The sequence below is a fragment of the Protomyctophum parallelum genome (genome assembly GCF_964188405.1).
Source record: "Protomyctophum parallelum genome assembly, chromosome: 13".
NCBI classification, from domain to species: Eukaryota; Metazoa; Chordata; class Actinopteri; order Myctophiformes; family Myctophidae; genus Protomyctophum; species Protomyctophum parallelum.
This window is the reverse complement of record NC_139708.1, coordinates 5,791,296-5,806,742: the sequence shown is the minus strand read 5'-3', so window position 1 is coordinate 5,806,742 and position 15,447 is coordinate 5,791,296. Positions and strand designations below refer to the sequence as shown.

The 15,447-nt window shown below is 42.2% G+C and overlaps 3 protein-coding genes across 5 annotated transcripts in view; all 3 read left to right on the top strand.

The window, feature by feature from the left end:
• Positions 1-6,303: 6,303 nt before the first annotated feature.
• Positions 6,304-8,890, top strand: LOC310869683 (uncharacterized protein). Its single transcript, XM_083780519.1, has 4 exons — positions 6,304-6,448; positions 6,700-6,802; positions 7,236-7,353; positions 8,454-8,890. The coding sequence occupies exons 2-4, from the start codon at positions 6,709-6,711 to the stop codon at positions 8,740-8,742; spliced, it is 501 nt and encodes a 166-aa protein (XP_083636645.1). The 5' UTR covers positions 6,304-6,448; positions 6,700-6,708; the 3' UTR covers positions 8,743-8,890.
• A 2,395-nt stretch (positions 8,891-11,285) lies between these two features.
• On the top strand, positions 11,286-11,858 carry LOC310869651 (large ribosomal subunit protein uL11m-like; the record flags this gene model as incomplete). Its single annotated transcript, XM_083780482.1, has 1 exon — positions 11,286-11,858. The coding sequence occupies one exon, from the start codon at positions 11,286-11,288 to the stop codon at positions 11,856-11,858; it is 573 nt and encodes a 190-aa protein (XP_083636608.1).
• Positions 11,859-14,306: 2,448 nt separating this feature from the next.
• Positions 14,307-15,447, top strand: part of LOC310869793 (serine/threonine-protein kinase LMTK1-like) — a 62,753-nt gene continuing 61,612 nt past the window's right edge. For all 3 annotated transcript variants that reach the window (XM_083780714.1, XM_083780713.1, XM_083780716.1), the window contains exon 1: positions 14,307-14,911. In XM_083780714.1, the coding sequence (XP_083636840.1) occupies positions 14,830-14,911 (82 nt within the window). In that variant the 5' untranslated portion in view covers positions 14,307-14,829. The remainder of the gene's footprint in view (positions 14,912-15,447) is intronic.

Sequence of the window (15,447 nt, the reverse complement as noted above, 5' to 3'; positions counted from 1 at the left end):
GCCAGGGGAAAGGATGACAGCACAGGACCTAATAGTGCCAGGGAGTGAGATATCCAGCCCGAGCTCTTGTCCTGTTTTTCACCTTAATGTCTCTTCCAGTCTCTCTCATACTGCTTGTTAATGACATAGCTATCAACTATCGACTATATCAGAGTGATGGAAAAAGTGTTTACAAAAGAGTTTTCAAAGGTAGTGGCAGAGTCGTGAGAATGTTTCTCAGTGATCAGCCTGGAGGAGACATTCACCTGTATGTCTCAGAGACGGAACTCTAATGTTGGAACAAGAAAAGCAGATTTGGGAATAGGCAGTAAACTAAGAGAGAAAGCAGATAGTGGAAACCCTAACCAGAAGCCAAAGGACAACAAGCTGCACAGACATGTGAGAACACCTTTGAATTGTGGAGAGATGGAGGATTTTCCATCGTGCCGAACACAGGAAAATGAGATAGACAGATTAATTAATTACCAGCAGGTTCAGTCCATCTAAATTGATTCCTGTGCATGTGTGAGTGTTTTAACCACTTCAACTACAGTACATAGTTGCACGTAGGGTTCTCTTCATAGTGCCAGAGCATTGGAGAGTCTGTCTTCCACAACTTTGAAGTCAGTGGCTTGTGCACCTTTGCCGAGATCGTCTGCCTAGATGAAGCGCCAAGTGTCTTTTTCTTTGGTGTAGATGTTATAGAGAAGTGGTGCAAGCACACTTCCCTGTGGAAGGCCATTCTTGAGTCTTTTCCACCTGCTTTTCTTTCCTCCTAACAAAAAAGTGAAAGCCAATGTTAGCCAATTAGGATGGAATATGAAATATCAGACAGATCCGTCTTGAGCACATGACTATAGAGATACTGTGTAACGATTTGCGGTATTTTGTTACAATTTACAATTTACAATTTAGGCATTTAGCAGACGCTCTTAATCCAGAGCGACTTACAATAATCAGGAACAAAAGCATGGGAATACATCACAAAAGCATTTATCATAAAACATGCGTAAGCTAAGAAAGTAACAGTGGAATATCTATATTATGAGACTATACATATAAGCTATACATATATACTACTATGCTATACAGTACATATGTACTATGGCGTGCTATGACTATATACAATGCAATTATAGTGCCGTCTACATAACATGCTATAAGTCTGTATCAGATGCTATCTACGTCTACAGAAATGCTATCTAAGGGGGTAGGGTAAGTGCTATGGGCCATGATGGAGTCTAAAAAGGTGGGTTTTCAGACTACGGCGGAAGATTGGGAGTGATGCTGCAGTTCTGACTGCAATGGGAAGTGCATTCCACAGTTTTGGAGCCAGAAGGGAGAAGAGTTTGGGACGTGTGGAGCGTTGTCCCGGCGTTTTTAGTGAGGGTACTTCCAGCTTCCCTGCGTTGGCTGATCTGAGTGCGCGGGAGGGTTTGTAGGGTTCAATCATACTTGCAAGATATGGGGGAGCCATACCTTTGGTTGCCTTGAATGCCAGCATCAGAGTTTTGTATTCTGTGCGGGCAGCGACCGGGAGCCAGTGGAGGGAGCGGAGCAGGGGGGAGACATGTGAGAATTTTGGCTGGTTGAAGACCAAGCGAGCTGCGGCATTTTGGATCAGCTGGAGAGGCTTAAGTGCACATGCTGGTAGGCCAGTAAGGAGGGAGTTACAATAGTCGAGTTTTGACAAGACTGTTGTCTGGATTAGGAGCTGGGCTGATTCCTGGGTGAGGAACGGTCTAATTCGTCGTATATTATAGAGTGTGAACCTACAGGATCGAGTGACAGCTGTGATGTGAGCTTTGAACGAGAGCTGACTGTCCAGGACAACACCGAGGTTCCTGGCTGTTTGGACAGACGTTACCAGGGCGTTGTTCAATACGGAGCACTCCTGTGAACTTTGGAAGCCAATGTATGAAAATTCAGAAAGACCTGTTTCATTTAATGGTTATAGAGAGACTGTGTACCAATTTGCGTGATGTTTGGACAAAATCTGTAGGTGTACTGTCAAAGAATGTGTTTTGCAATAGTCGGCCTGCTGGTGGCGCTATAACAGGCCAATGTGAAAACTTCTGGGGCAGAGATTAAGCTCTGGCATCCAGGGAGTGTGTGTGCAGAGTTTGGCTGCGATCAAGCCAACAATGCCAGAGATTAGCTGTCCACACACGGACACACAGACACAAGGACAGAGTGCAAAACATACTCTCTCCCCATGCCTTCTACAATAATCGCACAGCTAAAATTCTAAAAGTGAATATGCCACCCAGCCGCCCACATGCATTGCTCTCCACAATAAATTGCATGAATGTTAATAAAGCATTAATCAATCAAACAAACAATGATACATCTTTTGCCTAACATGTTTTGTTCAAATGTATTTAAACTCCCCTCACCGTTCCAAATGGAGAGACGAAGTTCCCATGACGAGGGCACTGCATCAGTGCATGGATGCGTTCAGGGTCCATTAAGGTCCAGGAGAATTTTTTAACATTTGAGGTGCAAAACTTGATCGATATCCTTAACTCTTCCGAGCAAACCCCACGTTAACATTGTCATTCCTGGAGATAAAAACAAAAGGAACAATTGTGACAGTGAGTACACATGTCTTGAGGACCCAAAAGCAGGCCACAGCAGGCAGAAGTCAACTTAGAAGTGTTTACAGAGGTTCTTCCAAAAATGGGCATAAGAAGACAGGTGAAAATAGCAGGACTTTCGGAATACAGATACAGGACAACTCACACTACAGAAAACTAGTACGAACCAACAGAAAGACAGTGCAAACACAGGACTTAAATAGACAGGTAACAGGTCACACACAGCTAGGTCACAGTGAAACCAAAATACAATCAACACTAGGATAGGCTGGGGGACTAACTGTTTTTGTCTCTCATGTGTTGCAGAATCCCGCTTCTGTCAGACACACTGAGTGATCTGTACAAGCAGTTCAACTCTCTGAAGGAGGAGCTTGGTACTCTCACCAACACATTTGACAGAGTGGAAGCATTTGTTGACGACCTCCAGGCCGGTAAACTCCCTCCTCTAACAGGACACAGGTGGAAACACTGACACATCATAAAGTAGATTAGACTGTTAAAGGTATTCCATCAATCAGGTTCCTGCAAATGCTGGAGGTCTACAACAGAATCAAAGAGCTCATGGATGTGTTTGTGCACTACTACAGCAACTTGTCTCCTGCTGACCAAAACAAACACAGGTAAAATATAGCTAATAATCTCACCAGGGGGGCAGTCAGCCAGATATTTCGTGAAGCCTCATTTGAAATCGGTAGTTCATATAATGGCCTGTTGTGGCGCTGGACTGGACCCAAAAAGCCCCATAGCTCCATAGAGGCCCATGTATTTTGGCCCAACTTCACCTAGACTGTATTACCTTAATAAACATGGTCATGAATACTTTCTTCTTCCAGTCACTAGTTTAAAGTCTCATTTCTAATGTCATAATATTCTTTTTGGAAAAGTATGGTCCCATAATTAAAAAAATGACCATAAAGTCGCGTATGTTCTCGAGGGGCGTGGCTACCGTTACAGTCTATGATCGGGATTCCCCTCCCACTCAAGAGTCTTCTCCTCCCACTCGAGTCAAAATAAAAACCAACGGAGAAGAAGGGGGGAAGTCCCGCCTCGTTGTCTGGGCAGCCAATGACCAGCTGGTCCAAAACGGAGCCAGCCAATGGCCAGCTGGTACCAAACGGATCTAGAAAGATGGCGACTTACATCAGGAATTAGCATATTATTACAGGCTTCATTTTACGTTCATGTTAGAACCGGGGAACGCTTTGTCCATATTTTTTACAGTCTATGAATCTCACACAGGATTAATAATCTCATACCTAAAATTCTAAAAGTGAATATGCCGCCCAGCCGCCCACAGTGCATTGCTCTCCATAATAAATTGCATGAATGAAGTGACCCCCCCCCCACACACACACACACACACACACACACACACACCGGTTTTCAGTCTTTCTTTCATCCTGTTTGTAAATCTTTCCTGTGCTGCCTGTCTGCCCAAGATATATAGTATGGACAGTAAGTCTTACATTCATTCCTTCTACACAGTAGCAATAAGGATGGAGCTGGAAACCATTATGACAGATGGGAGCAAACTGAGACCAGTCATGTTTTTGCTCTAGTGCATAGTGTAGTGTATATATGTCATATATTAATAAAATAAACCCTTTATACTATATATTGAGCCATGAGTCATGAACAGAAGTCCATACACACTCCAAATAATTATGCTTTCTGAACTTGAAAGTGTCACTGGCTACGAGAAATGCAAGTATTGCATTACAATTATTTTAACAAATGCTAAAAAGAAAATGGAACAAAAACAATTGCACCTGAAAAAGGACGAAGCAAATGGTTTCTTGTGGATGCTGTTTATAAAATAGTGAAACCATATGGGTGATACGTCTTTTTTATTGTAGCATTTTGATTCCAGCTACAGTTCCTTGTCCAAAACTATTCCATTTAAAATATAGGAATTAGGACTAAAACACATGTTCTAAAGAGAACATTTTGCTTCAACTGCTTAGTGCGTATAAATCAATGTAATTGCTTCCCCACACACTAGGCTTTAATAATGTATTGTAGACTTACATGAAGCCAAACAGTTTTTCAAACCTGTAGTCCTGTACTGGCTAGTAGTGGTTGGTGTGTAGCCTACTTCACTCAGCCTCCATAGAGCCAGTGTATTATTATTGTTAGGCTACTCCTCATAGCAGACCACAGCATGCTTTTCAGCCAGGGCTGAGGGAGTTTAAAGCTTATTATAAACAGTCTCCCAGGAGAATGATTTCTTACCACATTATTGTTCCACAGACCCAGCTGGCTGCTTTTGTTCTGATCTGGTAATGGGTCAGAAAATGTCCATCCATTTTAGTAATGATGGACAGAATGGTCATGATTATAATGTAATGCCAGCGAGTGCTGGCATTACATTGTTTTGTGATATATTGAAATAAATATCACAGTGCTCATTTGCTCTTGGGATGTGTTACTAATTATCTCTGTATATTATTATTCTCCTATTTCCATATCCTTATAAGATATATTTCATTGACCAGGATCCCTAGGGCTCTATCCTTGGTCCCCTCCTTTTTAGCCGATCTACAAGTTCAGTTGTAGATCTGCTATTTTGACTGAATCTTCGGGATAGTTCACGTGGTTAATGAAGCAGAGTTTATTGTGTAGATGTGGCTCTCCAGTCCAGTCCAGTCTTGGATGTGATGGTGCTGATCACCCTGCTGACACTTGAATGGACCGGGGGTTGGCAGGCGCTGGTAAAGCACAGATGTTGAGCAGACGATTACAGTAGACAGTAGGAATGCTGTTCTGGAGCCCACATCTTATAGTGCTACACTACATCAAACACCTCCGCTGGACTAGAGCCTTTCCTCGGCTGCATTGACAATGCATAATGCCAGATTTGTACTTGATGGTAGATGTGCTCCAAAGGAGGTCTAAAAAACCACAGCGTGCCGTTCTGGGACGCATTGTGAGCATGTAGATTGGCTATTTTCAGTGCGTGACACTGCACACACAACTAGGCATAAAACTTCTGACCGGGCACCCATTTTGGTGTCAGCATCATGTTATGCTTTAGCTATTTAAAAATAGCAGATCTACAAGCTCATATCGCGCCACCGAGTGGCGCGATACGAGCTTGTAGGTCTGCTATTTTTGAAAAATCAAAGAGCGACTGACATTTTTAGAATCTGATCTCAGGTCAGAATGGGTTCATCAGACCAGTGTGTGTCCGGCGGAAACCTCGTATGAATCTGATCTCAGGTCAGAATGTGTTAATGGTGCCCTTCACTATTCACCGCCGACAGCAGTCGCAGACATGTGGAGGATATAGGTAAGGAATTCCTTTACCACTGTGGTAAAAACTAATTAGTCATAGCACCAGATATACAGTACATGCCTCAGTATATTTCCCGTATATTTTTCCATTGACGAGGGCCGAGGCGATAGCCAGTATTGACCATGGCATAGAGTTACAGTATACAGTATATAAGGTATTGTTTCCGTTATATATCATGCTACTTGGAGAATGGAAAACGTGACGTATGAGCAAAATGGCAGGCCGCGTGGTCAACTTAAGCACACTGTCACACATGTGCACAGATGTGCATCCAGATGTGCACATCTGCCAATGTACTTGACATGCATAATTATGCATGTGCGTGCAATCCGCGCATGCATGTGCGAATGCACGTGCACGCGGTGGCGTGCTTACGTGCAGTTGACAGAAAGGAGGTGGTCGCCGAAGTGGGTGGGAGCTGGAGGAGGGACGAGGCTTTTGGGAGCTTGGGGAGGTGGTTATAAGAATGCTGCCCAGGTCATGTTTTCTCTGAGTCCAACTGTTACAGGATCATTACACTGACGTTATTCTGCTGCTCTGACTGCATGGAACATAGCCCCACGGCACCACCTCACAGGTAGGTGGATAGAACAAGAACATATGGTAGCACTGGTTAATTGATTGATTGACTGATTGATGTTGTGCATTTCCAATATCTATCCATCCATCCATCCGCACACACACGCACACACACACACACACACACACACGCACGCACGCACGCACGCACGCACGCACGCACGCACGCACGCACGCACGCACGCACGCACACACACACACACACACACACACACACACACACAACATCCATACATTTGTCATCCTTAGGTGAGGAAGATGGAGATGAAAGGGGTTGCAGCCCTGCTATGTATTGTGTCAATTTGTGGAGCTCAGAAATGGAAACAGGACACCTCAGCTTGGGATCATGAAGGTCAGGTTTGTGTCTTGATGTTCACATTTTCAAAAACGTTCAAAGCAAAACTCTTTTTGACATTTTGAAATTAATCTGGAAAAGGTTTGTACAGTATATCTAGGGCTGTCACGATTACACATTTAATGCTTGTAGATCTGCTATGTCAGCTTTGTAGATCTGCTATTTCAGCTTTTTCATGAACATTTTCCAACATAACGGTTATGATGAAATAATTGCGATCATCTCAAATAATTGCGATTAGACGATTATGTAATAATTGTGACTGGCTTAGGTATATCACAGTATGATAGACCCGAATGTAGGGCTGGAAACTCATTGTCGGAACCCGACTGAATAAATAACATACTTATGGGTCCATTTGGTTCCATCTGTACACTCTGCTGAGTTAAATGAACACCGATGATTTAATTGTGATATTCACCTCTGCCAGAACACAAGACTTGCTCCAACCTCACCCAGGTACTGGACAACTGGAAATATGCAATCATGACTCAAGTGAAAGACCTTCTTGTCAACAACCCTGCTTCAGTCCTGCCAGAGTATAGCAGGTAGGTGGCACTCTCTGATTTGTACCAGTTGCACAGACAGATTTACAGTAATGGTCAAAACCGGAGTTCAAGGTCAAGCTGAAATATAAGTGGGAAATTTAACTTGGGCTTTGGCCCAATAAACTGCAACCGTAAAAGACAAATATCTCTATACAAAAAAAATAAAGAGACAGACAGACAGACAGACAGACAGACAGACAGACAGACAGACAGACAGAGAGAGAGAGGGAAACAGAATGTGTGAGGGGAAAATAACTGCCTCTCACAACACTACAAATGTAAGATGTAAAACAGTTCAACCCAGAGAGAGAGAGAGAGAGAGAGAGAGAGACAGAGAGAATGTGTGAGGGGAAAATAACTGGCTCACAACACTACAAATGTAAGATCAACATAACCTGCACAGCATTACACATGACCACTGACCAGTCATGTCCATTCATGTGACCGATGAGCTTTAGCGGTGCGTACAAGACATGCAAGATGTTTGTGTGTTGATGACTTCACCCTGGAAACAGATGCAGAGGGATGCTGGATTTGTTCCAGCCTAGTGTGCTAGTGAGCAACAAAGGTTGTTACTCAGAGTCAATGAGCCATTCCAAGGATCCAAGTCCACAGAGCCAATAGCTCATAATTTATAGCCTTCTTCTCGATCATTGTGCCAAAAATCCAGGAAGTATAACAATGGTCGTAACTATTGATAGAGCATGTTTGTTTGGGAGCAAGTAGGTCTGATAACTTTCACACTCTAATATTTCTTGAATATATAGTTATTTTTATCATTGCCTTTCAATTTGTTTTCTGCACATTACAACATGCTGTTCCATTTTATATCTTGTGTTAGGAAAGCTGTTTGCAGTTTTGACACTTTTTCAAATGTGATCTACAGACAGTATTGCATAATATAACTTGTTACTTTCACTTTGATTGATTATATACTAATTTGGTGCATGCAGAGTGTATATACTGTAGGTAGACATGGTAGATAAATTGCATGATCATAGGGTACCTCTCTGGATATTAGCATACCAGAGGCCTGCAGTGTCTTCATTCTGATGCTGATGTTTTCAACCACCCCTGTTTTTGTCTCTCATGTGTTGCAGAATCCCGCCTCTGTCAGACGCACTGAGTGATCTCTACAAGCAGTTCAACTCTCTGAAGGAGGAGCTTGGTACTCTCACCAACAAATTTGACAGAGTGGAAGCATTTGTTGACGACCTCCAGGCCGGTAAACTCCCCCCACGCCCTGCGTTGGCCGCCCCTCGGCGCCCCGTGGAGAGGTTCCCCCCCCAGGTAGCCCAGAGGTCACCACTACGGGCACAGAGGAGGGCTCCAGCAAGAGGACAAATGGTCCCCAGTACAAGGGGGAGGAGAGTTCCACACAGACCATAGGACTGTAGTCTCACTTAGACTAATAGGACTGTAACAATCTGTTAGCCTATTGTTGGGAGCAATAATAACCTTGAATGTATTGTACTATACGTTTGCAAAATCTTGAGAAGTTACGTCAGTTTGAATGTAAATAATGTGGAAATATAAATATAAAGTAATATGATAGAAGTGAGACATTAATAATGTATTATTTTCTATAGACTAGAGTTTGAGCTCATATGAAGAACATTTTCATTCACTTTAGTTGAAATGTTTATTTGTGCAAATCCAGACAGTCGGGATGCTTGTGCAAAGACCATTTTCTACCACAAAGTGGCAGCATTTCTCAACGTAGGCCCTATCTCTTGTGTGCTAAATTGCATATTACTATTCATGTTTTTAAAATATATAATACCTATATTAGATTAAAAAAAACCTAATTGTAAATATTATTATTATTATTTGTAAATTGATGTTAAGATTTAGTTTTCCAACTCATATCAATATTCCACATTGTAACTGTTGACTGCATGGTACAGTAGGCCTATGTGTTTATTCAATAATTGTGAATGAATTTGTGTGCAGCTTAATGTAACCCAAATAACGCCAATAATGCCAATAACTGTTCTAAAGTATCGAAGGACAACAATAGGCTATAAACACCTTTTGACTTGAAATGCTTTTTATTGAAACAATGGCCAAACAATACTGCTCATAGAAAAATAAAGCAATGCACTATAGAAGTTGAGAATCATATCATTTCCAATTATTGTACATATTTGTAAGAAATATGTTTTACAAAAATATCTGCTTTGTTGAAACTTGTAGGCCTAATGCAAAAAAAGAGTGAGGATGTATCGTTGTGCTATTCCTCAGTGTCACATGCTGACTTCTGGATCATTTTCTCAGAAGCATTTGAGCCCACAGACACCTTACATGTGTAGACTTTGTCCTTGTCCCAGTCAGATGTCTCCATGTTCAGAGAACTGCTGATTTGGAAAGTGTTGTCTGGTTGCTGAACAGCAGTGCTGGTTGAGACTCCAGTGTTCACTGTGTTACCATTTGCTGTCCAGCTAACCTCTGCAAAGCTTGTAGACATGGTTCTGGCCACACACACCAGAGTGGCTTTGTTGGGCTGGAGCTCATCTTTGGATGGAGGATAGATGGTCACCACTGGAGGAGGGAGCTAGAGTCTGAAAGAAAACAAGTATTCATTTAACACTTATTCAGCAATCATACTGTAAGACGAGTTACATCACACAATATACAATGCAAAATCGATGAAGAAAAATGAAAATGAAGTGGGGAGTGGACATTAGTGGAGAATTACAAAATGTTGAAAAAGTTTCCCACATCAAGCAATTTAGAAATAACCACAAATCATCAAAAACAATTTCCTTTGATACAAAGAGTCAAAGACAATGCATGTATTAACTATTCTGCAATGGTAATAATTATGGGGGGGGGAAAACATGACAGAATGTAAACAATACAGAACAAAATGTCTATAGAGCACTGACTCAACTCGTGCAACACATTTCAACTCCCTTCTTCAAACTATAAAATAGCATAATCTCATATATATTTCTCCTAAATACTATAAAAAGGTAAAATGTAATGAAAATAAATGAATACTATTATTTGTATGAGCACATACTGTATATAAAATGTGATTTGTATAATTAAATGAAACAACTATCGCGATACCATGTAACCAAATATACTGCAATTGCATGTTAAAGTAACCAATTCAAATATTTATAATAGTTTTAAATAATATTGTTAATTGAGAAAATAATTAAAATTCTTAATTCAGATTTCAATCCATGTGAAAATAAATAATAAATTCGTTTTTTGAGTGGCCTTCCTATATGCCCATATGCTCCTATACCACATAACGATGATTTGATTGGCTGTGAAGATACAAACTGAGGACAGAAAAGTGAGGACACCAAAAGTGATTGGCTGGAAGGTGATGAATCAATGTATGATGATAAGAGCCCCCCTCCCTTCACATGAGTGTGATTTTTTTTAAAGCTGATAACTGCTGGTCATTTAATTTATTATGGCCCCTTGGCCCCTTTTCCACTGGTTGGGAACCGGTTCAGTTCAGAACCAGTTGTAGTCCATGAGCCAGACCTCCAAAATTGGAACGTTAATTATGAATTGAGTGGGAAAAAACCATACCTATATTAGATTGTTTATACTATAAACAATATAATATAGGTATGGTTTTTTGTATGGTTTTCATGAGTCTGTCATCAGAACTCCAAATATGGAGTGGATACAAGTATCTAATCCAACTTGTCCTGCTGTCCTGTTGACATTCTTGACAAAGAATCAAAGATTGTGGCAACCTGAGCAGGACGTGTTTTGACACTTTGCAAGCAGTTTAAAAAATAAATGTAGGATCTCCTCAGCGGCTGTTCATAAATCCAAGTTGTCTATACACCCTTATGGTGTTTGCGGCGTGAATGTGCAAGTAAATGAACAGGGGCGGTGAAAGGGATTTTATGACACTTGCACAGTACACAATCTTTCTCTCAGAGACAGAAATACCAAACATGTCGAAGATCGCCAAAGCAGCAAAATCCATGAAGAAGGTGGATCTTGGAGGTGTGATCCGTGCCATAGTGAGTTCTGGACAAGCCAAGCCAGGCCCACCACTTGGACCAATCCTGGGACAGAAAGGGATTCCTACTAGCCAGTTTTGCAAGGACTTCAATGAGAAGACCAAGGACCTTATGGAAGGAATTCCTCTTCCAATCAGGATCCACGTGAAGCCTGACAGAACCTATGAGCTGAAGATCGGCCTGCCCACGGTCTCTTACTTCCTCAAGCAAGCAGCAGGCATCACCAAAGGTGCAGCAAGGACAGGTCACGAGGTGGCTGGGATGGTGTCGGTAAGGTCGGTGTACGAGATCGCCCAAGTCAAATCTCAGGACGAGTGCTTCAAAAATCGTAACGCCTCCATGGAGTACGTCGTCAAGTGCATTATAGGCTCCGCCCGCTCGCTGGGCATCAAAGTCGTCAACGACCTGCCGGCTGATGAATACAAAGTCTTTCTGGAGCAGAGAGAGGAGACACTTAAAGCTCAAGCAGCAGCAGTGGCCAAAGCAGCAGAGGACAAGAAGTGAATGAAGACACATACAGCGCAGGCACACGTGAGCGCCACGAAGATGCCAAAAGCCGCTCGGCAAGGTTTTCCGGGAATCTGGCCGACGCGGCATTCTGCCACATGGGTGGATTTATTTAATTTCCATCCACCAGCTGTCTAAAAACCCGGAAGAGACGCCCGCAACGAGCGGCTTTTGGCTGCGCATGGAATCCCAAGTGTGCTTACACCCATAGACACACACAATGTATACACATGCCATATGCCTGCAGCCTGTCATGTACGGTTGTGTTTATTTGGTATATGTTATATGAAAAAAAGGATCTCCTCGGCAACATCAGCTCAACACTGAAAAATCACACTGATTGATTGGATCGATGCAAATTGTAAATGCATGCCGCACCCAGATATTATGCATTGGAGCCTCTACGGCAGTGGCCTACTTGGAACAATGCAAGTTGGAAATGGATGCCCCATCCAGATATTATGTCTGTGTCCTTTTTATGTCCATATATGGAGTTCTTTGTCAGGCATGCCCAAATATGGAGTCTATGCAGACGTCAGAATTATGTCAGAGGCCCCTATAACTCCGTTACAAAAATTGTGGGATAAAAATGTAAGCTAACTCAGATGTGTGCCCCAATCTTAGAAATCTTGGGTATACTGTAGAAACCATGTTCACCCCTACGGCTCCTGAACTATACCGTATAGTCCAGGAGCAATGGGGTGAACATGAAAATAATAAAAGCTTAAAGGATCCCTGGCTAATAAGACAAATATGCTCAATTCTAACATTTAATAAAAGTTTTTCTTGTAGCTTGGGCCACCTATTCAAGAGGCCCGAAACACACCCAAAGTAGTGTTTTTTTCATGCAAAAATACTTGCATCAAATTAGCTTTCTACAGTGTTTATCCATGGAAGTGTATATGTGTAACGTATTTGATTTATGAATAATGCATGTTAGATATTAACCTCCCGTCTGAAATGCCCATATACCATAACATATACTGTATATATATATTTAGATTTTATGTAGAATTCTCAAGTCAAATGTATCAAATCTTCTTCCTACAATCTTTACTAGTGAAACTGTAGCATATTTCCATTCAGATGGTTGCATATTAACCAATTCAGGCCATCCATTTTTCATGATTTCATGCAAATATACTCAAATCAAAACCATCAAACTTACTTTCTCCAAGATGTATTCATATATGTAGTCATGTTAAGTTTTTGAGACCCTCCTATGTCTAGCTTTTGGTGAACACAAACTTTGTCCTACACAAACATTAAATCCCATTGACAATGAATGGACAATGGACAAACAGTGCATAACACAAACATTGAAGACAAAGGTGAGGATGCAAATTCTGATAAGATCACTTCACATGGGTGTGATTTTTATTGTATTATGGTTCCTAGCTAGCTGTACAGATTCTGACTGAGAGTGTACAGTATGTGCAGTTCATGCTGGTTTTATCTGGTCATTCCAGAAATCTGAAAGTGTGGGTTTCCATTTCACACTCACAGTCACACTAATCCAATGTTGCCCTCTGGTGTGCAGTTGCAACAATTGCAGTCTGTGAAGAATCAGCAGCATAATTGCATGCATTGTAGGCCTATACCTTACCGGTATATTTTTTAAAATCCAAAACAAAACACACTACAAATCTATACAAATCCAATTATAGTCTTCCTCCATTTAAACTCTGGGAGTGGAATTGAAGGAATCCAACCAAAAAAAGGTAGCCTCGTCTAGACAACATACATCCTAAGAAGAGCATGAGGATAAGCCATAGGCATACTGTAGCCTGATTGATTGATTGATTGGAAATTGTATTCACAGTTTGGAGAATGTAGAATGGAGTTCAGACGAAAGTACAGGTCAATACAAAATCTGCTATGATGATAAAACCAGAAGAGGAGTCAGAAAGGAGTGTTTATGCAGTCAACTGCAAAACTATGTGAAGTGAAAATGTATAAATAAGCACGGGTCTTAATTGGAACGTTGCACTTAAGTGTCATATGATATAAGGTAGAATAATTTAGGCTACAGATAAAGAAGAGCGTTTGGTTAATACTAAAAGAGTACCGCCGATAACAACATACAGCTCTGGACCTGCAGAGCAACATTTATGGCATCTTTTATTTCACTGCTAACAGATCAGATGCGTCAGAATGATCCAGACTACAACATATTTGCTATTTTAATATGCGTCACACGTGTTTATAGTGACAGGTATTTTCTGTGCAACACACCCCCTTCCTCCCTCTAGCTACCCCCCCCCCCCCTCTCTCTCTCTCTCTCTCTCTCTCTCTCTCTCTCCCCCTCCCCCTTCTCCTCCTCGGCGGACAGATTCAGAATTAAAGGACAGATTCCTGCAGGATACCTTCACAAGATGTCGCTTCTTTGTCTTTTGGCACAATCAGTGTCCAAAGGCAAACACACAACGCAGACAGATTCAGTCACGACATATTAAACGGGGGGAAAAAAGGAGTCAAGAATATATCTGCATGTTACTGTTACGTTGCTATGAGAAGAAGACAGTGCTGGTGTCGAAAGGAGGAATGCATCTGGAAGATTGCCAAATGCTTGGTGCAGTCGTTTTAGGAAGGGGAACGCTGTAAGGTACAGTCAGTTTCACCGTGACACCAAGTGCTCTTTTTAGTCGAAATACACACAGCCAGCGCGTCAGTGAACCACCAAGGATACCGTTGTGTTATTGTCAAACAAGTAAATGAATGGGGTCTAATAATACCAAAGCGAAATGGAAACGCATGTCAGCAGCATCAGTCAGAATCCGCTTTAGCTGAGCATGGAGGTGGATTTTCGGACTCAAGGTGTGTGATGGAATAGAATGCTGCGCACTACAAGGGTACAGTCATCATAAATGCCCCACACAGCAAAGATTCCTCCCCCCCCTCTTGACCTTTTTTGTACCGGGGCGGCTATTGCTGTACGCTGCACCCCATCTCTGACACAACGAAGAGGATGGTCTTCACCCTACATGTGATTGTCATGTCTTCAGCATTTTTCAATCCCAGTTTTGCCTTCAGTTCCCACTTTGACACAGGTAAGCCAATGACCATAGGCGGCGGGTGCATAAGGCTAGGGAAGGCTTAGCCTTCCCAAAAATTATGCTGGGTATTTTTTTTATATATATAATATATGTGCGCAGCATTATAGAAGGTGTCAGAACTCAGCAGCGCCAGTGCCCGCACGGTTCACAGCTCACACCACTGCAGCAACACTGGCACGTTCAGTGGAGTGACTGCTGTCTCTGTGCCGTCTGTGGAGAGCCATGAGCCGCGACTCCCGGAGGGGCAGCAACACGCCAACACCGCCGGGTAATCTACACTGTCACTGACTGACTGACTCGAGACTTGAGAAAAAGACGTCCAAAAGTCGTTGTCTGTGTATAGGCTAATTCATTGGTAAAAGTATGCTAAATAACTCATTTTTAGACCATCTGGGAAATAAATAAATAAATAAATCCGCGGCGGCGGCCTCGCTCCGCTCGGCCGCGAGAATCCCCCCCCAACGTAATTCTATAGCCTACCCAAAGGTAAAACGCACCCGCCGCCTATGCCAATGACATTGATACATACT